Here is a 23,274-nt window from a genome sequence, read left to right as displayed (position 1 = left end):
CTTTCAATTGGACGGAAACTTAATTTCCATTCATGAGGGACTAAATTAGATCAAATAATTAGTATAGAGAGTATCAACGTAATTTTTTTAACTCGAAGACTGATGGTACTTTCGATATTGTTAGGGGGTCCTATCCTATGGCGTTAGGAATATGAAAATAAAAAAGAAAGGACAGGGAAATCAAAAGACGATAAAGGCCGGTAGGAATGGTCAGGGTCATGGCTCCCAAGTGCTTGTATTTCGGGCTGAAAAAACATGGGGCCCTTTCCGTGGGAAAGCCATCCAACTCATGATGCATTAGAATCATCACTAGTTTTGTTTTGTACCCCCGTTCCAAGGCGGGGTGACTTCTTCTTCTTTTTTTCCATGACAAAAAATAATATACAAGTTTCTAGTGTGTTTTTGAATTCTTTTTTAAAAATATATTTTTAAAAATATAATTAATTAAATCAGTATTTAAATAAAAAAACAACTAAGATTAAGATCTCTAATATTGCAATATAAACCATGTATTTAGCCGTGTTTAACAACTATATTTCTTAAAATATTATTTTCATTCACTGAAAAATCATCCGTGTCAATAAAAAGTAAAAAAAATAATAATTTAGTATTTAATGATGAAACTGAAAAAAATTACATAAATAAGTAGTGGAAAAAAAAACCCAAAGTCAACTTACATAGATGCACTAATCCCACAATCATAAACACGTGATTTAAATAACCCTATAGGAAGAAAAGTGACAAGAATAACATGAAGACCAAATTCAAAAAAATTAAATGTTGAAATATAAAATTAAAAATATTTGATCCCGTAACATGAAACATGTACCAAGTCGTGTTTAATAACTATGTTTCTTGAAATATATTTTTTATATAATTAAATGATTATCCTTGCAAGTAGAGGGTGAAAAAAATCACAATTCCAAACGAATTGAATAAAATCATAAAGCCCAACTACAAAACAATTCAATGTTGATTAATAAAATTTTAAAAAATAACAATTAAAAAAAGTAAAAAAGTAAGATTTAGATCAACTCTCGTTAACCTGCTAATCTCGTTATTATAGACACATAATCGAGATAACCATATAAAAAGAAAAGTGAATAAAAAGAATGAAGACTGGTTTCTAAAAAATTAAATGTTGAAGGAAGAAATTAATTTTTTTTTAAAAAGAAGATACAATAAAAATCAATTCATGCTAACCTTCAAAACCTGTGACTTTCATCACAAGACAGGGACTTAATGCTTAAAAAGCAAACCCAAAAGGCAACAAAAAAAATTCTTAATAAAAAAATTTCGAGGCATGAATTTTTTTTAAAATTATTCTAAAAAAAAACAAGACAAAATTTAAGTTAACCAAGGTTAATCTGCTAACCTCTTGATTATAAAAACAAGAATGAGATAACCTCCTAAAAAGAAAAGTGAGAAAAAAATGTCGAAGACCAAGTCTAAAAAATAAATATTGAAGGATGAAATTGAAAAAAATATAAAAACATATAAAAAAGACTGAAGTTAACCTTCAAAACTCGTAATCATGGTTATGAAGCTGGGGTTAATCACGTAGAAGAAAAACCTAAAAAAAACAAAGCAAGATTCTTAGTAAAAAAATATCGAGGCATGATATTTTTTTTAAAATAGCAACAAAAATAACTTGAATCAACCCAGGTTAACTCACTAACAATGTGACTACAGAAATATAATTTGGATAATCTCATTGAAAAAAAAAGCATAAAGACCAATTTCATAAAAATAAAATATTGAAAGATGAAATAAAAAAATAATTTTATAAAAGGATTTTTAAAAAACTCAAAGTCAATTCATTTTAACTTTTAAAACTCGCGGCTCATTAAAAAAATGCCAAGGGATTAGATATGGAAAAAATCTAACAAAAAAAATCACAAACAAAATAAATATTAGTACAAAAAAATAGGGGTGAAATCCGACATGAAAAATATTAAAATTAAATAATGAGGAATGAAATTGAAAAAAAAATTATCAGTGAAAGAATTTAAAAATATCAGAAGAACAAGAATCAAACTTGATATAAAAATCACATAAATCTAATGATTATGGATGAAATTGAAGAAAAACATAAATCAAAATAAGGTAAAAAAACAAATAAACTGCACTTAAAATAATAAAAACTAAATTAAATATGATACTTTGACCAATCACTCTAATTTTTTTATTAATATTTTATATCCGTGAAAGACTAAATTGTCTATAAATCAATTTTATTATAACAAGAAAAACCAAAATAAAAAGGTGAAAAGCCAATTGAAAAGAAGTTTTATTTCTGTCTCCTCCTATGGCAAATGACTAATTTAAATGTGTCAAGAAAATCAAAATATCTAAAATGCCCTTGGCTGCAAGTTATTTTTTTTTACAAGGCTAGATAAATCATTTAACTACTTATAATGAAAATCAAAAATCAAGTTTGTCTTTAATCAACTTGAAAATGACTAGTATGTCTATACGAGAAGGCCAAATCACCTCTTTTTTGCCAGGTTAGAGTGTGTTTTTTGAAGGGTCAAAGTGAAAAAACCACTGTACTTTCCCTCACATGATTTAAGATTCACAGTTCTTTGAACCACATTGATTAGATCACACAAAATTTTATAGTCAAACCATACAAAAATATATATTACAGTGCGAGTGTTTTTTTTCCCCGTTTGCTGCAATAATTTTCTTTATCTGGTGAACTATTGGAAATTTTTAGAAAAATTAACAAAAGAAAAAAGAAAATGGCCTGGCCAGTTCGGGAAGGAGGTCCCGTTTCCACTGAACGAACTTCGGGAACGGCCCGAGCCATAGTCAAGAAACGAGCTACGCGAGCTTAAGACCGATATTTAAAATTTTACGCCAGCCCATGAGGCTTCAAAACCCAAGCGAGAAGGTAGAACACACAGCAGAATTATCAGGCAAGCACCTAAGATATCACCCACCCACATAATTGAACTCTATCAATCCAATTTAAAATGGAAAGAGACTGAAATACCAGTTGAAATAATGGGACAGAGCACAACGGAGAATTTTCAATTCTATGTGAAGCATCAATCTCAATTCCCTGCGTTTAGTATGGATCAAGCCTCTTTGATGTATGTGACAAGAGATTCCCCCCCAGCACTAGACAAACCTTTACTTCCAACATTTCCATCATCTTGTAGCTCACTAAGTTCAACTGCCGCCTGCTTCCTTGAAACCAAACCATGAAGACATAGAAAACAAGAATCTGATTCTTCCCCTTGGAATTTGACCCTTAACAATGACAGATTCAATTTCATTTGACCTCGGACTGAAAAAAATAGAGAGGCTCCCAAAGGTCAGATTAGAGGTGTCATATAATTCGTTCAAATCATCAATTTCCTTGAGGCCATTATTTGCTTTGTCAATCACACTAATGGCCTTCTGTTAGCCACTCTCAATTTACTAGCTGCTTTCATCATCCAACTGAGAAAAGCTCCATGCATTGTTGCTGGATTCTGTTCGCTGGTTGCCTCTCTTGCAAAGAAAACTCTTCCATCCCCCACACTCCCAGCAAGAATCATAACCGTCTCCTGAAGACCCTTCTGCAACATGAGAATAAGATCCACTGCAACATGAGAATAAGATCCAGTGCAACATGAGAGCAATCTTTTCCCCCAACGAGTATTGAACTGGATCTGGAACAAAAATTCCTTTTGGATGGAAAATACCACGCATTATGACTAGGACCCTTTTCACAGACTCCACTGGAGACATAGTCTCAAACTTGACGGCAGCATCCCCAGAAACTAGAGCAATTAGAAGAGCACCCCCTGAAACAGAAGAACAGCTATTAAACAGAAAAAACTCGCCTCTCAATGCTTGAATTTCTGTAAATTGACCAAATGTATCAGTTTTTCCTGCCCAAAATTATAGGGAAACAACAATGCCACCTTATTTAGCAACCCATATCCTAGTCTGAGAGTGACATCTTTCTTTCTTTGTGGAAGCTCACGGACAAATTCAATGGATCCCTTCTTAAGCACACCCAACAGGACTGTGCAAAGCACCATATCCCCAAGAAACTCCTGTCCATTGGCATATACAATAACCCCATCAATTGCACACCCTATACTCTCCAGAGTCCTCTCATAGAAAATCGGGAGGTCCTTTGCAAGCTCTCTAACAAAAGTATCATTACCTCCTGGAATAAAACAATGATCACCCCCCCCCCCCCCCCCATTTCACAAGGATCATCCCGATCCCAGTACGCCATAGACAAATAGACATTCAAGAAGCATTTGCATATTCCGAATTTGCAAGATGCCAATTCAACAACATTAGCTCTTGTGGATCCACAGCCACCTTATACACATGCGTAAAAGCTTCAAGCGCATTTCCTAGATTAACATGTACAGATTTAACTTCCTCAATTATAGCCTGTCTAAGCTTACAAACTCTATCTAAAAAGTTACTAAAAGAAGCCTCTATCCTAGAATCAATCTCGGAGACAAATATCTCTCACCTTATGTAGGTGCAGCCCCATTTTCCTTGCAAGAACTCCAAGTGGATTCCCATTTATTCCAGTAAGAACACTCGCACCAACATCCGCCACAGCCACCACTCCTTCACCCTTCCTTTTCATTGTCTTTACACGCTCACCTGGCCGCGCATTCCCTTCCAAAACAAAAACTTTAAAGCCCATAGCCATTGACTGTATGGCTGCAACCAACCCAGCGAGTCCCGCGCCCACAACAACCACATTAGCTCTCTCTACTCCGTCGTTTAAATTCATTTGCGCTTCTTCAATAGCCTGCGCCATGCCAAAGTTAATGTAGCCATGTTGTCGCAGAAAATTATAAGCAGAATCCACCATTGCTTTGTGCTCAGCCCAAATAGACTCAAGCGCATGCCCACGAGTTAACCAAGCAGAGACATAAGACCTCCAACGAGTAAGAATATGGTTTCTCACCGCAATATAATTAGCTTGCTCTCTGCCCGCAATCATAGACACTACATTAGCTTCAGTTTCTTCTTCGGTTAGCGAATCGACAGGAAAACCGACGGAGATTGCTATTAATGCCTCGCGCCGCCAATTCTGTGGAGGCAGAAGGAAGGATTGCCGAAGATTTCGGTGAATAAGCGTTTTCTACAGCGTCGTTTTTGGTTGTAGAGCAGGGAATGTGGAGCTAGGGTTTCGGGTTGCTGGATGGGGTCAGAAGAGTCGTCCTGGGAGTCTGAAACTGAAGCTTCGATTGTTGTATTGGGAAATGAAGAGTGGGTTTCTGATGAAGGTGGAAGGTTGTTTTCCGGTGAGCTTTGGTGGTCCTTGAGGTCGGGTTTTTGGCGAGGAGTCGTAGGAGACGACATGGTGTGCGTTATCGGAGGGGTCTTGAGGAGGCTCGGCGGTTTTTTCCATTTAGCTTATGGCGTCTTATTAGTGCACTGCGCTTTTTTTAAACTTTGCCTGGAAGTCAAAGGATCCTAAGCTGGGCTTCTTGACAGAACAGGCCCATTTGTTTTTTAATTTTCGCTATTTATTTATTTATTTTCTTAATGCTAATCACTACTAAAAGAAAGAAAGAAAATTCCTGGACCATATCTTTGTAAGATCCATTATTAGATTTTATATACTATATATTGTTTTTAAAAATCTTTAATATACTATGTGAGTAGTTTAAATATTAACTCATTATTACATGAAGGAGAGAATCTTGTTTATCGACTTAAATCAAATAATTAAACTGTTAAAAATATAATATTTAAATATAAATAACAAAATAAAAGATCAATTAAAATTAATAGTAAGAAGAATTTAAATAAAAAATACAGAACATGAAATAAAAATTTAAAAACAAAATATAAAAAATTGAACATATTCCGAATAATTTGAAAACACATGGAACGAAATTGGAAAAAAAGTTATCACCATTTTTTTTGAAAAAATTATATTAATTAGAAAATAAAAGAACGAGTTATGAAAACTATAATATTTAAATATTTTAAAAATTTATGTCTAATAAATCTTTAAAAAAGGTGGTCAAGATGTGAGGAAGAAGTCAAAGCATAGAACTCATCAGACCCTTAGAAATATACCTAACCTTTAAATTTTTAAAATAACAAAAGAATTATCAATATTAATTCCCAGCAAAGTTACTAATTTCTTCTAAAAAAGAAAAGTAAAAACAAAAATATCTAATTCAGTACAGCCCATCGAGCGGAAGCCCATTTACACACATTGAGCCCAAACAATTGAGAATTTTTATAGGGACAGAGGCACGCAACTAACCCGAGCCAGACCGAAAAATCGAACCTCCCACCCTCCACGCTCTTTCTTTGGTTCCGTAAGGGTCTCCATTGCTGTCTCCTCCTCGAGCTCGAAGAGGAAATAAAAGAGAGGGAGATAGAGGCGAAGAGACAAACGATAAAGATGATAACGCGATCGAATTTGGCAGACCAATTAAGAGAGTATCAGATTCGATCCAAGCATGATTGGGCCTCTGTCTCCTTCTTTTCTTCCGCTTCTAATATCAGCTCTTCAAGGTACGTGCCTTTGGCGTATCCCTTCTTAAACTTTTCAATTTCAAAGGTTTTTCATTTCTTGATTGTTAGATCTCCGTTCTTAAAGTGTTGTGATTGCAAAGAAATTATAGTTTGTTCAGGTTAGATCAGTTATGGTTTGGATTCTTTTTGACGGGCTGTGGGTTTTTCTTAAGGAATTTTGAATATGAAAGCTAAAATTGAAGCTTCAGAGGATTTTTTTTTATTAATTGAATCGGTTTTTATATATATATATATATATATATATATATATATATATATATATATATATATATATATATATATATATAAGTGGAATCCCCCCGGGGTCAGTCTGAACATCATGGAACTTCATTACCAGATGAAAGAAGCATGCTTGCTTGTGTATGAGAAAATTTGAGGTGATTAAGAAAAAAAGGAAGGAAACTAGTTGTTTACATAAATCTAAACGGGTTCCTGAAAGATAGAATTTGGAAACGATCTATTCTCGAGCATTTTTGTATGGAGTGTCTATCGTTGAGGTGCGAACATGCAGTTTAGTTTTAGCAGGTTGAAGCCATTATTACATCTAGCAAATTAACTATGTATATTTGAGCAAAATTTGAAGAGAGAGAAATGTATAATGGGTTTAGAGGCTTGAACACTTGAACTCTCGAGGAATGATTATAGCTGTTTGATAGATGCTATTTAAAATTTCATTAACAACGTATTTTTCAAGCACTGGTGTTGTATCACTTGCAGGAAAAGAAACACTTTTTACCGGTTACTAGATGGTTTCGATCATATGCAAGCCAATTATCACACATTAAGAGCATGTTTGGATGTGTGAAATTTCTGTGAACCTTTTGTTGGAGTAGCATTTATGAGTAAATCCTCTTTTATGCAGCTTTGTTTTTCAATTTCATGCTCTGAATGGGGGCAGCAAGTATCTGTAGCACCTAAAGGTTGTAATTTTCCTATTACAGCTGCTTCCCATATGCAAAGCAAAGATGCAAAATGAGCCGGAGATAAAATGCTTTTAAGATGATATCCTTGTTAATTTCTTGTAGACAAAACTCTGATATTAATTCACGAAGAACATGGATGTCCACACTCCACAAAGGACAATAAAAATAAAGTTGAAATGAAAACATATTGTGAGCATAGGAATAGCTTATGAAGGTGATAAATAGTGAGGATTAAAACAGAATATGATCCATTTTCTTACGAAAGATGTCAGTTTGGTGCTAGGGAACTTCTGACTTTTGCCTGCAATTTCATGCACGTGATTTTTGGGATGAGAAGCTGAGCTCTAAATTTGGATCGAATGAGGCATTGGGTTTTGTTGTTCAGGGAAAGATAATGGAATTGAGTTCTGTAGCTGATCATTGATACTCTATTTGATAGGATTGGGTGTTGAAGGGAACTTGGGGGATTGAAAAGGTTGTTTACAGTGAGCTTTAACATAGGATACAGTTTTGTTACATTTCGATCGTTTTTGATGTTAGTAGTTTCCTGTTGGAACTTTTGAAAAGGCAAAAGCTGTCCGGAGATAAACTAGTGTAGATACCAGATTAACTCAATTGTTTGTGACTTGTGTAAGTCGGAGATAATAATTCAATTGATAATGTTTGGGACATTTGCCTGATAAATGCAATTCAGTTATTTTTACTTTTGTACACAGTGGTTGGGTGGTTGCAGAGCTAAACTAAAACTGAGGGTGGATTTATTTTCCTGCCCTGCATAGATTTGGATATTTCATGTTGCTGGTGACATTTCCTGGCAATTCATTTTATCAAATATTTACTTTTAATTAGTGAATGTTTCTCATGCTTGGTTATCATAGCTTAGAGAATACTGATAGTCAACTCATCTATAATAGTCCCTGCAGTGTTATTGTCCATGAATCAATCTTTCTTTGTATCATCTAAGATGGCATCGATTCTGACTTTGTTTCTTCTCTTTGTCCTGTGTATGCTTGCAGGGTGGACGTTGTGTTATTTGTAATATGGGAACTTTTTATCATAGCATTCTTGGTTTTCTCTGCAGTTTCTTTATATTTTAGGCATATGCGACTTGCGTTTATCCTAGTATGCATCACTTTGCTATTGCTTATATGCATGAAAGTTACAAAGCAAGTTCGATTGGCTAGGAAAAAGAAGCGAAGGATGCTTCTTCCTTTATCTATGTAAAACTTTACTAGCAGCGAGCCTTTTCCTAAACCAACACAACTTTGTTGTGTAGATTGATACAATTTCTGACCTTTGCATTGATCCTTTTCCCCCTGCTTTATTGCAATGTTTAATTGTATACCTAAAGAAAGTTGATCAAGGGATATGGTGAGGTGATCAATAAAATGGATGCTAATTGAATTGGAGATTTCTCATCACTTGGAATGGAAGATTGAGATGGTTTTGTTTGAGGCGGTGAGCTAGTGACAGACATCAAATGTGGGTTGGGTGGGTGCTGGTGTTAGAAAGGTATTGTTTCTTTTTTGCTACATGCTTGTAGCATGGATAGCCGCTTTAAGAAGCTTTAGCCAGGCTTGATTTATGAGACAAATGTTTTTAATATGTATGGGATACAATTTTTGTTTTTGCTGGTATACATCCCTAATGTAAAGGAACGAGTTGGTGTTGAGAATTTCGGAGACTGTCTTTCTCATAGTTCCGATAAACAATTACCCTCTGCATCTGCATGACTCTGTACAAGCCCTGGCAGAATTATTTTTTCTGGAATTTGGTGTGGAAGGTCTTGCTGAAAAATATCTCTATATATATATCAACTATAGTATCAGATGTTACATGCCAATATCAAGAGTAAAGATTCAGACACTACAAACTAAGCTGGTGCGAGGGGAGAGATTCTTCAAGCAGTGGCTGTGAGGCTTGAAGAAGGCATTTTATCCAACGAAGATCAGATTTATAGCTTGGTTTTATATCAACCCTAGATGCAGTGCCGACTGCCAAGGGTCGTCAAATTTGTTAGGACCCTGCTTACCGAGGCTTGAAGAAGTGAATTTCGATCCCAAGTCACAGCAGTCCATATTGCTCCAGCTACCACTAGTATGCTAAGCACCATCCCCGAGACTCCCAGTATTCAATTAAGGCACCAAATTGCACTATATTTTGTGGGGTTTTTAATCATCATCCACTTGAAACTTGGATATGCTATGGTAATTGGAATTGCAATCCCTCCAATCAATCCTGCCAAACTAGTCAAGGAAGGAAGTGCCACGGATGTAAAGAATGCCAAGCATCCAAAGAAGATCTGAACACTGCTCGCAACCACCGTGGACATGGTTTCTTGATTTTGCCCGTATATCTAATCTCCAAATTGTCAAATACTGGCATTGCATATATCTGAAACGAGCTGAGGCAGCTAATGACAACGAATAGGCTTGTTAATCCTAGTAGCAACTTAGAGGTTTCATGTCCGTGATATTCCTGTCGAGCATCGAGCATCCCTCTGTTTGGCACCTGCTCATTAGAAGCAGAACACAACATGTTATTGTTTCAAAAACGAGGCAAGGGAACATTTTTCATAGTCCTTGTGTTGTCGAGGCCTTAGTTTATCCTCGAGAGACCATTAAATATTTGTGCTTACCAAGTTACCAAAGCCCAATATCCCCCTATTGCACGAGGAAACAAGCACATTGCTATGATCAAATATGCCAACTTTACTCCTCTCCGCAACGGGACGATTGCTTTGCGCTGGAAGGCACAGTCCCCTGAAACATTCAGCACAAAAATCATATGACCAGATCCAATGCAAGTTCAAAGGAAAAAAACAAAAGCGATTGATGTATAGACTGTCTTATCTTCGACCTGGTTTCACGACCAAAAACTAGTATTTATATAGTTAATAACAAGATCATTTATAAGAGAAGTTCTTTATGCATCCGAAAATGCATGCAAGCTGAATAAACTACAAGGTACTTGTTAATAAAATTGAAATTTGAAGCGTATGTGATTAAGATGGACTGATATTTGGCACGAAGATGATATATACAGGCATGATGATGCTCACCGAAAGCAGCCATCGATGGTTGGAGGTATCTGCCATAACCCATCTCGAACTCCGATTCGTTTAGCAGAATCAATAGTCATAGAGCGTATAGCTGCCACATAAAAACTCGAGATAGACATAGTATTCCCCAAGTCCTGCAGCCAAATTGAAAAAAAGAAAAACTAAAAATTTATATTTACAAAAGCTAAACAATTTTATTAATTAAAATAAATTAATTTTCACAGTTTTTGCTTCCTTGTTTATTTGGCAACATAATTTAAAAAATAAAAGAGGTATTCTAAGATAAATCTTTACAGGATCAGAATAAGAATGAAAAGATTCAATCAGTACGAAAAGGAGTAAAAGGTTATAGTAAGAAAATTCAAAACAAGTAAAAGGACCAAATCTGGATAAAACCCCATTGAAATATAAGTTTATCAAGTTAGTTTACCTGGTAGATTTAATAATTATAGTTTATACTCACAACATGAGATGATAAACTTGTTATGGTTTTAATTTCCTTTTTAATTTTGTCTTTTCTCCTTTTGTAGTTTGTACAGATCACGAAGTAACCTGGAAAACATCCCCCACCCACCACAATATTCATTCAGACAAATTATAGTCGATGAGGGCACCATGCAAGACATCAGAAATCTATGTAGAGGGTATAAACAGATCTAGAAAATAATAGATCATTCTATACAATAAACCTAGTATGGCGCACCGCTAAAAAAAATTAATTCTAAAAACCACTTTTTTTTGCTTTTTAAAAATGATTTTTAATTATTATTTTTTGTGCTTCATTTTTATTTTTTCATCCTGGTTGACTTGTTCTCGAACTCGGATCCCACTCGGTTCTTTCTATTACCATTTTGCTTAATGTTATCACAATTGTGGCTTTTGTTTTAGTGGAGTCATCAGTGATCTCGTCGTCTATGAGGATGAGGAGGGGGGTTGAGTTAGTCTCGGTGAGTTTGGCAAGGAGTTCAGGAGTAGTGAAAGCGAGTGAAGGTTTCGAGATGGCTATTTACTTAGCGATTTCACGATGAGTGTTGAGAGGGTTAGTGGTGTTGATTACGGCGCCTAAAGACATGACGGAGAGGCAAACGATGGGGAAGGAAAGAGAGGTCGGAGAAAGTAAGAGGATGACGTGGCCTTTCGGATTCCCATGTCGTAGAGCAAGCGGCAACAGAATCTACTGCTTTCCATAGGTCTTTGAAGGAGAGGTGGCGGCCGGTAGCTGCGCGATGAAGGCCGTTTTGCCGTGGTGCATGAGGACGGGAGGAGATGGATGCGATTACGTCTATAGGAAGTCAGTTTGTGGGAGTGGGATTGGCTTGCGTTTGCTGTAGAAAACAGAGTTTGATTTGCAAAAGCCGCTTCTTGGGTCGATTGTGAGGCTCCTGTTGGTGCCTGCCATGGCTGCTAAACTCTTGAGCAAAATCTAGCTATTGCCTGTTTTCGGTTCTTTTATGCTTCAGATGTTTTGAAGTGATGGAAGGAACTCTCTTGGCAGAGGACAATATATATGTACAGGTCGTCACTGGTCAATGGCCATGGCCCACATTTTTAGCTAGTTAATTATAAGTTAGTCTTTCGAGTTTATCATAATTAATTAATTAATCTCTATAGTATCATAAATAGTTAAGTTGTCCCTCAATTGATATCGATATTAATCATCTTCAATTTAGCAGGTTTTTTTTTTTACCAAAATTTAGTGGTTAACGAGCTACCTCATTGGCTGATTAATTCAAATATAATCCGGTTAAAATTTAAATTAATTTAAAAAATATTTTTTAAAAAACAATATTTTTCTAATATTTTTAATATAAAAAGATGATGATATTTTGAATTAATTTCGGCAAACTTGTCAAACTCACCAGTCAGACTATAAACTTATTTAAATTTAATAACTTTGTTTATAATGTTTATTTTTCATTTAATCAAACCAAAACAAAAGTAGACATGTATTAAAAACTAACAAAAATAATAATTATAAAGGACTGTAAAGAAAAAACACTTGCTACTATCATAAAAAAAATGATATAATTTTAATAAAAAAATAAAAATCAAATGGCATTTAATAAAATAACATTCAAAATAAAATCTTAACTAATTTACTTTCATGAACTATAACTAAACCTGCAGGAAAAACACAGAAAGAAAGAAAAGGTCTAGATACCTAAATTAGGTGAAAAAAATATTATCTAATAAAATTCATAAACACCAACATTAATTGTTTTAGTTGCTAAAATATATATAATTCACAATTTTTTTCCTCTAAATTCAAGGAATGAAACTTGAATAAAATAAAATTTTAAATTAAAAAGTAAAAGTCAAAAACCAAAAAGATCAAAACTTTAAACAAAACAACTTTAGAAATTGAATTTTTAAAAAACACACCTTAAAAAATAATAAAAGCTGTTTTTTTGTTTTACTATCAATCTTCAATATTATCTCAACAAAATCAAATCTTATCTTATCAAATTGAGTATTATTTTAATACCATAAAATTTTTTTAACACCACAGTAAACTCATAAAAAACTAATTAAAATGAATCATCAGCTAAGATCAAAGTCAATAAAATATTTTAGAATAAAATTAAAAAAAAAATTATAATCAAAATAAAAAATAATTTGAAGTATAAAAATAAACCAAAACATTACTCTGCTCAACGGGAATTTCTTCTGATCCACGATGTTGCAACAGGAAAATCAACACACCATTTAGCTTTTTCTTTCATTTGTCTCTTTACATACTAACAATATCCTATTTTTACAGGACAGGAAAATCAATGGACATATAAATCATTCAGCTACAGACTACCCAATGACACAGTCTGGAGCCTGTATACCCTGAACTTCTATTAATCCAATTACATTAAAACAAGAAAGGATCACAACTCTTATTAAGCAGATAAACATACGGACGAAGTCTTATCAGAGCTCAAGAACAGCTATATCAACACGAACATTGTAAGTGACCATATGTACGCCTGCTCTTCCTATGATCTTGCTTGCATAAGCCGAAACCAGTCAGAGCTTGGAGGTTGCGAGCTTGATAAGATCCTTTCGGAGAATCTTGCCAGACGGATTCTTAGGTATGGCAGCAACGTATGCGACTCTCCGAATTCTTTTGTATGGCGCCACCTATATATATAGCAGCTTCGTAATTAGAAAAAATGAGACCTGATTTGTGCAAAACCATTTGATAAAAAAGAACTGATTTGAGAACACACCTGTCCTGCTATGAAATCCATGACAGCTTTCTCGGATAAATTACTTCCAGCTTTTCTTACCACGTAAGCCATGGGGAACTGCCCGACCTGCTCGTCAGGAAACCTGATACAGTATCACATATAATGCAAGGTTAGATTGAATTCCCAAGTTCATTTCTACCAGGAGGTAAGAACTTCTTACGGTATTACAGCAGCATCAGAAATCTCTGGGTGAGTTAGTAGCAATGCCTCTAGTTCTGCCGGAGGGACCTACCATGTCAACAGACAACCATTAAAGCATGCCCTTCATTTACATTTCCAAGAGAAAAGACAAAAAAAAAGTGTCAAGTGTTCTAAATCTCCGCGTTTAAGAATTTACTTCATGATTAATACTTGTCGCTTTAAAGAAATCTGCATGAAATGATAAAATGAATCTTCCACTCACCTGATAACCCTTGTATTTAATCAGCTCCTTTAACCGATCAACCACGAAAATGAAGCCATCATCATCAATGTAGCAGAGATCTCCTGTTCTTAACCACCCCTCTGAATCAATAGTTGATGAAGTAGCTTCAGCGTTACTAAAGTAACCTGAAAAAAGTCCCCACCACAATAGGTGATCAAACAAATTATACTCGATGAGGGCAACATGCAAGACATCTGAAATCTATGCAAAATCAACATCGAAATTAGGTCACATTGTGATTTCATGAAGGTCAGCGGCACATTCCATAAAGGGGAAAACATTGGAATTTAAGCTTGAAATCAACATGCCAAAGCTCTGTAACATAGAGTATACCATCGTGTTATCACCAAATTAAAGATTACATCATTAAATCATGTGATGACAAACACCACTCGCTGCATCTACAACAAGAAGTCTTCATGAAACGATGGATTGAAGTGGTACCCCAACTTTTAGGTCTTCTCGCACAGGCATTAAAAAGAGGAATGATTTGCCGCAGCGCAGCTAAAAAAGAGGTTAAGAAACTGGTGGGGCAAAGGTAGTGCACTTCTTAATAAATAAATAAATTTGCCTTTCCTTTTGAGATATAAAAGTTACCGACAGATCTAGAAAACAATAATTTATAACAGAGTGGACCTGCCATTTTAAAATTTAAAGTGCAGAACATGAATAACTCATCTTTCTTTCACCACTTCTCATCGCATACAATGATGGCACGGGAGGACTAGCGAACCAAGCTCCTCATTCTATACAATACATATTGCCCCACACCACGTATTCTTTTGGACATAGGACATGGCGAATGGCGACATTGTTTTTTTTTCTATTTGCAGATATTTGAGTGGCGAGAACAAGTTCACGGGTTCAAGGAAAAGTCTAATAGTGGACATTTATAGTCAAGGTTTGATTATCATTTTCAACTATTATAAATTGTGGTATGATAGCCTAATTGTGTTCTTGAAACAACTTATAGATGTGTTGGTATTTTCTTTCCAGCAAAAACATGTCTGTAACTCATGTTGCTTTATTACGCGCCATCGTCAATTTCAATCGTGCATCGGTATCATGCCTTCTCTGTAACTGGATAGCTAGAACTTGTAGGTTGTCTCTGTGTCCAGCAATCTAGGGTACACAACTGCTTTGTATCAAAAACTTGTAAGAGATTTCCCTGATTGATGCTATTTTAGAATTCCCAGTTGTTAAAAAAAAAAAGAGCAACGATTGGCTACTTCCAAAAAGGGACATGATTATCATGACACTTGATTCAAATTTTGTTTATTTGGACATCGAAGAGCCAAAGTGAAAGCGTTAACTAGGTGTTGTATTAGTTTTCAATGTGTTTTTATATCAAATATGAATTATAATATTATAAAATCTTGAACATTTTAGTAAAAAAAATATTATTTATAATGAAATATCTATCAAAATATAAAATTATAATTAGTTCATTGTTTTTGACCTTTGATTTGTAGTTTGCTTAGTTGTTTTTGTCAAAATGTGCTGAATTAATTGTTTTTGTTAGCAAGCAGTGTTTGTCAATTAATTGCTTTTGTTTAAAAGTTTTTTTTTTTTTTTGTTAAGTTAAATTTTTTACCAAAGTGGACTCGTGAAATATATTTGTATTATTGTTTTTGACAAAGTCATTAGGTCACTTTCTAATTCTATCATCGGAAGAAATAAATGACACGTGCAATTATAATATTCTAGCACGACAAAAACGACCAAACAAAAAAAAACAAAAAACAGAAAAAGAAAGCAACATACAGCCTACCTTTCATGACAGAAGGAGCTCGAAGCCAAAGCTCACCGGTCTGGTTCACCAGCAAAGCTTTACCACTCTCCGGGTCCACAATCTTGGCCTCCGTGTTCGGCGACAATAGACCTGCCGTACCATACCTCCTACTCTCCTCCAACGTATCCGTCGAAGCACCAATCCCCGCCGATTCAGTGAGCCCATAACCTTGTAAAATCGTAACCCCTGGATACTTCTCCGAAAACCCTTCAACCATTTCCTTACTCAATGGAGCTCCGCCTGATAAAACAAAATTCAACGAACTCAAATCATACCTCTCCCGTATCTGATCAGCCCCGTTGATCAGCGCTACTAGTATCGGCGGCACAAGTGGTAAATAAGTGGCCCGGTATTTCACAATCGTCGATAACATCTCCCCCATTTCGAATTTTGAGAGAACGATGACCGTTGACCCTGCTGCCAGAATTCCTGTGGCAAACGCTGCTAAACCGTAGATGTGAAACATCGGGACCGTACAGATAAATTTGTGATCTCCTTCGTTTAATCTAAACCGTTCAACAATCGTTTGTACCATAGCGATTAAGTTCTTGTGTGAGGACACCACACCTTTGCTTTCTCCTGTTGTGCCTGAAGAGTAGAGTAGCGTCGCTGTGTCATCCTGGTTGACTTGCTCTCTAACTCGGATCCCACTTGGTTCTTTTTTTACCATTTCACTTAATGTTGTCACAATTTTGGCGTTTGTTTTAGTGGAGGCATCAGTGATCCCATCGTCTATGAGGATGATGGTGAGGTTTGAGTTTGACTCGGTGAGTTTGGCAAGGAGTTCAGGAGTAGTGAAAGCGAGTGAAGGTTTCGAGTTGGCAATTTGTTTAGCGATTTCACGAGGAGTATTGAGAGGATTAGTAGTGGTAATTACAGCGCCTAAAGACATGACGGAGAGGCAAACGATGGGGAAGAAGATGGAGTTCGGAGAAAGTAAGAGGATGACGTGGCCTTTGCGGATTCCCATGTCGTAGAGACAAGTGGAAACGGAATCTACTGCTTTCCATAGGTCTTTGAAGGAGAGGTGGCGGCCGGTAGCTGCGTCGATGAAGGCTGTTTTGCCGTGGTGAGGACGGGAGGAGATGAAGGTGGTGACGTCTAGGAAGTCAGTTAGTGGGAGTGGGATTGGCTTGCGTTTGCTGTAGAAAACAGAGTTTGATTTGCAAAAGCCGCTTCTTGGGTCGATTGTGAGGTTGTTATTGTCTGCCATGGCTGCTAAATTATTGATCAAGATCTCTCTCAAATCTAACTACTGGCTGTTGTGGTTCTTTCTTCTCTTGACAGAAAGAGAACTATTTATGCACAGGTCGTCACTCGTCAAAAAAGTCGATGGTGATGGCCGACATTTTTAGCTAATTAATTATAAGTTCGTCCTTGTAGTTTATCAAAATTGATTAATAAATCTCTATAGTATCATAATTTGTTAAATAGTCCCTTGATTGATATTAATCATCTACAATTTAGAGAGATATTGTATTAGTTTCTGCTTTTTGTTCAACAATAAAAAAAAAATATCTAGTTAATCAAATAACTTTTGTCTTTGCACTGGGCTTGAAAGAAAAAACTTAAGAGGCGATTTCAAATTTTGATTTTGTGAAAGTTAAAATAATGTATTTTTCATTCATGGAGACCTTTTTTTTATTATTATTTTGCATACAAAAATTTATCTTATAGAAATTTTAACCAATTTTATATTTTTCAAAACCTATTTTTTTATACCACAATTAAAAATATTTTTTAAAACTAATTATTTAAATTATAACTGAAAAAGTAGCTACAATATCAAACACATGTTATAGACTTTGGTAGTTGATTCCTCTCTTCACCTACTTATTTTTCTTTATCGTGTTTTTCATGAAACATTAAATAAACTTAAATGAAAAAAGAAACATGTAATTAATAAAAGGACTAAATTATAAATAAATTAAAAATTTAGAGGCTAAAAATATATATTTTAAAACCTCAAAGATTAATTGGTTAGTTTTGCTAAACTATAAGGATTAAGTTAAGACATTGCTTTTCCATCTTTGTCTGTTCTTTTTGGATTTTCAGGACAATACTATCTATCCAATAATACTAAAACTTATTCGGTTGGTTTGAATTTTTTCTAGAATTGATTTTTTTTATATTAAATCTACCAATTTATTTACGAAACTCGATGTGAATAGATTTTAATTTTCATTAACTGATAACTTGTAATCCTTCTAGTCTTATTTACAAGTTAAACAAGATAGATGACACTTGTATTAATTTGTGTTTAAATACATTGAATTATAATTCATTTGTGTTTAAATACATTGAATTATAATTCCTAGATTTATTAAATATACACTGATCTTATTTCAATGCAACACTTGTATTAATTTGTGTTTAAAAGCAATATATTGAAACGAATCAATAATAAATTTAATTGTATGGAATTATTATTATTATTGAGTAAATTAAATAATATATACACCAACAAGTTATAATACTATCTTGATACTAAATTAAAGTCACCAGAACATATTAATGGTTTAAAATTATATTCTAGGAACACATGTAATAGTCACTTAGAATATTTGTGTAATTATTAATAAAAATAAGGGTACACTAGATAACTTCATTTAGAAAAGAAAATCACAATACCAAAACCCTAGGTTTCAAAGCAATTTAATGTAGAAGGATATTTATGATTTTTTGAAATTTAAAATACCTTAGTTTACCAAACACAAAAATATTTTTTTTAAATCTAAACAATCTTATACCAAACATCATTCAAACAAGGTTATTAATTTTATTTCAGTTGTTACATTTTTTTAATTCAAATAATATATTTAATTTTAGAGTATTTTGACTTATCATTTTAAGGTTGTACTGTTTATATATATATATATATATATATATATATATATATATATATATATATATAAAACTCAAAATATTAACTCATCGTATATAATTTTAATTCATATAAAAAAATAAATTAATTTGAGATTATGCAATCTAAATGTCAAATACAATATAAAGTATCTAAATATAATTTTAAAATTTAAATATTTCTATTTAGCCACTAATAGATAATAGATAATTGGTTTGCGTCAAATTTCCAATGTTATCTTGTTTTTTTTCAATGGGTACAAGATATAGGCTATTCCAAATAGATTAGAATGAAATTAAAAACCTTCGCAATTGAAGTGTCTATGGAAGCCAAATGCTAGTGAGTTTTAAATTCCCCATTAGTATCAACATTGAAGCTACAAAATACATTGCCTGCAATTCATTTTTTGGGAACACGCCTGCCGTTTTGTTGAATTGCCAGTCATAAATATTCGAGGTGGAACGTACTGGACTGAGAAATTGTAAATAGAGAAGATTGAAAATCTGCAGATAAGGTCCGTCCTCTCAATTCTACTAATAAACTGTACATAGATTATACACGACACATGCACGTGGATTCTTCTTGTTTAACGTCGTGCTGTCCGTTCAAGGAAAATCTTATCAGACAATAATTCTTCAACAGGCAATAAATATCCTAATCTTCGCGTGTTTGCATCTTCTCGGAACTTATCTTTTGAATTATTTTTTGTTAATCTATTTGTGTGTTGTTAGTGGTTCCTTATTATTATTATTGACACACGTGGTTTTGCCGGCATATAAATAAATTAATTTGAGTTGAATTAATCTTTTTAAAAATTAAAATTATATTATTTTGAATTTTTTTAAAAACTAACAAGTTTTGATTCTAAGAGTTAACTAGATTAATTATATATATATATATATATGTATTTTTATATTTAATTCATATTAAAAAAATAAAATAGCTAAGTATTAAATTGATTTGTGAAGCCGAGTTTAATAATGTTTGATTTACGAGAGAAGAAAAAAATATAGAAAAGCCAACATGAAATGAGATTAGATTTGGATAATTTAATCCGGCATAATATACTTTAATCTAGATTATTATTGACACACATGGTTTTGCCGGCATATAAATTAATTAATTTGAGTTGAATTAATCTTTTTAAAAATCAAAATTATATTATTTTAATTTTTTTAAAAAACAAACAAGTTTTGATTCTAAGAGTTAACTAGATTAATTATATATATATTTTTTATATTTAATTCATATTAAAAAAATAAAATAGCTAGGTGTTAAATTGATTTGTGAAACCGAGTTTAATAATGTTTGATTTACGAGAGAAGAAAAAAATATAGAAAAGCCAACATGAAATGAGATTAGATTTGGATAATTTAATCAGGCATAATATACTTTAATCTAGTGCGAGATTAGTTTAATAATTTTTTTCATTTCGTTAGTGTTAAATTTCTTTCTATTTAGTTATCAGATTTTCATGACACATATTCCAGGTCTGACGGGTTAACCTGATTTTACGGGTTAACCTGATTTATTCTAGGTTGACCCATCCATTTTTATTTGTTTTTTTCTTTTGTTAATGTTAAATTTTTTATTTAGTTATCAGACTTTTATGACATGGATCCAGGGTTTAACGGGTTAACCTGGTTCGACAAGGTAACCCGAAGTTTCTTTTCTTTTTAATTTAGTTTATTAATGTTAAATTTTTTTCTATTTAATTATTAGACTTTCATGACACATATCCCGAGTTTAACTAGTTAACCTGGTTTCACGGGTTAACAGAGTTAATTCTTGGTTAACCCATCAACTTTTTTTTTTCTATTTAGTTATCAAACTTTCATGACATGAATCTCAAGTTTGATGGGTTAACCTGGTTTGAAGGGTTAACCCAGTTAATTCATATTTTTTTTCTTTTTCTTCATTAATTTTTTTCATCATGTTGGTTTTTTCTTTGTTTTTTTTAATTAATTATTTAATTATCATATTTTTAAGACACAATCTTGCAACCAGACCCACATGCAAGGCTTTTGGATCTGGTGTTGCAGTCAGACTCACTTAAACTTGAGTCACGTAAGTTTAATATTATTATTATTATTATTATAAATATTACTCTTGGGTCAAATGTTGCAGTTACACCCAAGATTTTTGGGTATATCTTTGCAGAAATACCTAACACTCTTAGATCTTAGCCTTTTTTATATTTTTTATGCAAGAAAAAAAATTAACCCGTGGGTAAGCCTTTGTTTTTTTCCCTTTTCTTTCCCTTTTTAAGCCTTTTATTGTGGACTACACAATGCAGTCCACAGTGAAAAAGCTGATGCTTTTAGTTTTTTTCTGGCTTTTTTCTTTTTAATTATTTTTTTAATTTACTTTTTTAATATTAAATTTTTTCTATTTAATTATCAGACTTTTATGACACAGATCCCGGGTTTGACGGGTTAGCCCAGTTAATTATAGGGTAACCCGTCAATTTTTTTCTTCTATTTAGCTATCAAACTTTCATGACACAAATCCAATGTGTGACGGGTTAACCTGGTTTGAAGAGTTAACCCAATTAATTCAGATTTTTTTCTTTTTTTTCATTAGTTATTTTCTTCGTGTTGGTTTTTTTTCTATGTTTTTTTTTACTTAATCTATTTAATTATCATACTTTTATGATATGACTTTGGAGTCAGACCCACATCCAAGGTTATTGGGTCTGGTATTGCAACCAAACCCACTTAAACTTGGGCCATGCAAGTTTAATGTTATTACTAATATTATAAATATTACTCTTGGGTCAGACGTTGTAGCCAAACCCAAGATTCTTAGGTATAGTTTTGCAGAAAAACCTAATATTTTTAAAATTTTTAAATCTTAGCTTTTTTTGATATTTTTTATGCAAAAAAATATTGACCCGCGGCATCGCGGGGGTCATCTAACTAGTATATATATATATATCATATCAAATTTATAAAATAAAAATTATTTTTATTTTTTTTCAAAATAAAAATATTTTTAAAAAATAAGCAAAAATTATATCAAGCTCCTCTCTATTTTATCTCTCACTGTGAAATTTCTAAACTGGCCAAATATCCCTGAACTTAGAGTGTAACAAAATTAGTCACTGTGCTCTTAATTTTAGCTTTTACTTTTCTATATGAAATCAAGTTTTTCTCCTATTTTCTTAAAATCTGGAAAACAAATTTTGATATCATAATTTTAATTCTCCATCTAGAAGTTTTGGTTTTAAATTTATATATATAAGAAAATGATTTTTTCAGGCTATTCATATATATATATATATATATATATATATATATATATATATATATATATATATATATATATATATATATATATATATATATATATATATAACAAGTTAGGGTATTTAGGATACTATTTTTTTAATTTAAAACTAAAAAAAATTGAATGGAGAACTAAAATTATAATATTAACTATCGCGAGGGTCATCTAACTAGTATATATATATATATCATATCAAATTTATAAAATAAAAATTATTTTTATTTTTTTTCAAAATAAAAATATTTTTAAAAAATAAGCAAAAATTATATCAAGCTCCTCTCTATTTTATCTCTCACTGTGAAATTTCTAAACTGGCCAAATATCCCTGAACTTAGAGTGTAACAAAATTAGTCACTGTGCTCTTAATTTTAGCTTTTACTTTTCTATATGAAATCAAGTTTTTCTCCTATTTTCTTAAAATCTGGAAAACAAATTTTGATATCATAATTTTAATTCTCCATCTAGAAGTTTTGGTTTTAAATTTATATATATAAGAAAATGATTTTTTCAGGCTATTCATATATATATATATATATATATATATATATATATATATATATATATATATAAACAAGTTAGGGTATTTAGGATACTATTTTTTTAATTTAAAACTAAAAAAAATTGAATGGAGAACTAAAATTATAATATTAACTATCTTTATTTTGTTTTTAAAATTATAAAATTAATTATATGAAAAAATAAAAAAATTATAAATCAGGTTGAAGATTAATGAAGTTAAAGATATTGAAATTAATTTTTATTAGCTATATGTACAAAATATGGAAGGAATTATAAAATAAATAAGAGGAAGACTTGATATAAAATATACAAAAAATATAAAATGGTCAAGAAAGAAATAATATGGTGACCTATTTCTAATTTTCCAATTAATCAATATTTTGAATCATGTCATGTTCATATTCGAAAAGAAAATTAATTTTCAATTCTTATAACTGCTTTTGAATTCAATGGTTGAAATTATTTGAGGAGAAAAATAAAAATTATTATTTTTAATATTTAATGAAATATTATTTAATTTATATTTCATGAACGTAATTAAATATGAAAGAATCTCATAATTCTTTTTAGCATGAGTGGACGACATACCAATAAGAAATTGGCATTTGTTAATCGAAAGAAAGAGAAGAGAAGAACG

General features: G+C 32.5%; 2 protein-coding genes and 1 pseudogene across 2 annotated transcripts; 1 reads left to right on the top strand and 2 right to left on the bottom strand.

Annotated features, from left to right (window-relative positions):
• Positions 1-2,950: 2,950 nt before the first annotated feature.
• On the bottom strand, positions 2,951-5,393 carry LOC133693680 (lysine-specific histone demethylase 1 homolog 1-like; annotated as a pseudogene).
• Positions 5,394-6,253: 860 nt separating this feature from the next.
• LOC133693431 (uncharacterized) lies at positions 6,254-9,126 on the top strand. The gene is made up of 2 exons (XM_062114651.1): positions 6,254-6,507; positions 8,468-9,126. The coding sequence occupies exons 1-2, from the start codon at positions 6,395-6,397 to the stop codon at positions 8,673-8,675; spliced, it is 321 nt and encodes a 106-aa protein (XP_061970635.1). The 5' UTR covers positions 6,254-6,394; the 3' UTR covers positions 8,676-9,126.
• A 4,066-nt stretch (positions 9,127-13,192) lies between these two features.
• On the bottom strand, positions 13,193-17,258 carry LOC133693138 (probable CoA ligase CCL5). Its single transcript, XM_062114275.1, has 5 exons — positions 15,947-17,258; positions 14,155-14,300; positions 13,912-13,979; positions 13,731-13,833; positions 13,193-13,641 (listed from the first exon to the last, which is right to left on the bottom strand). Exons 1-5 carry the CDS (start codon positions 17,178-17,180, stop codon positions 13,528-13,530), a joined length of 1,665 nt encoding a protein of 554 aa, XP_061970259.1. The 5' UTR covers positions 17,181-17,258; the 3' UTR covers positions 13,193-13,527.
• Between the last annotated feature and the right edge of the window lie 6,016 nt (positions 17,259-23,274).

This window comes from Populus nigra, chromosome 5 (assembly GCF_951802175.1).
Source record: "Populus nigra chromosome 5, ddPopNigr1.1, whole genome shotgun sequence".
Classification (NCBI taxonomy): domain Eukaryota; kingdom Viridiplantae; phylum Streptophyta; class Magnoliopsida; order Malpighiales; family Salicaceae; genus Populus; species Populus nigra.
Note: the sequence above shows the minus strand (reverse complement) of the source record. Positions and strands in the feature narration are given on the sequence as shown.

Bases quoted from the DNA above. Each gene is read 5' to 3' on its own strand.
- LOC133693138 (XM_062114275.1), bottom strand. From the start codon at position 17,180: ATGGCAGACAATAACAACCTCACAATCGACCCAAGAAGCGGCTTTTGC. The intron at 14,301-15,946 runs GTAGGCTGTATG...GACTTTTTTCAG, and splicing joins AGCTCCTTCTGTCATGAAAG to GTTACTTTAGTAACGCTGAA. The intron at 13,980-14,154 runs GTGAGTGGAAGA...TTGACATGGTAG, and splicing joins TTAAATACAAGGGTTATCAG to GTCCCTCCGGCAGAACTAGA.
- LOC133693431 (XM_062114651.1), top strand. From the start codon at position 6,395: ATGATAACGCGATCGAATTTGGCAGACCAATTAAGAGAGTATCAGATT. The intron at 6,508-8,467 runs GTACGTGCCTTT...GTATGCTTGCAG, and splicing joins TCTAATATCAGCTCTTCAAG to GGTGGACGTTGTGTTATTTG.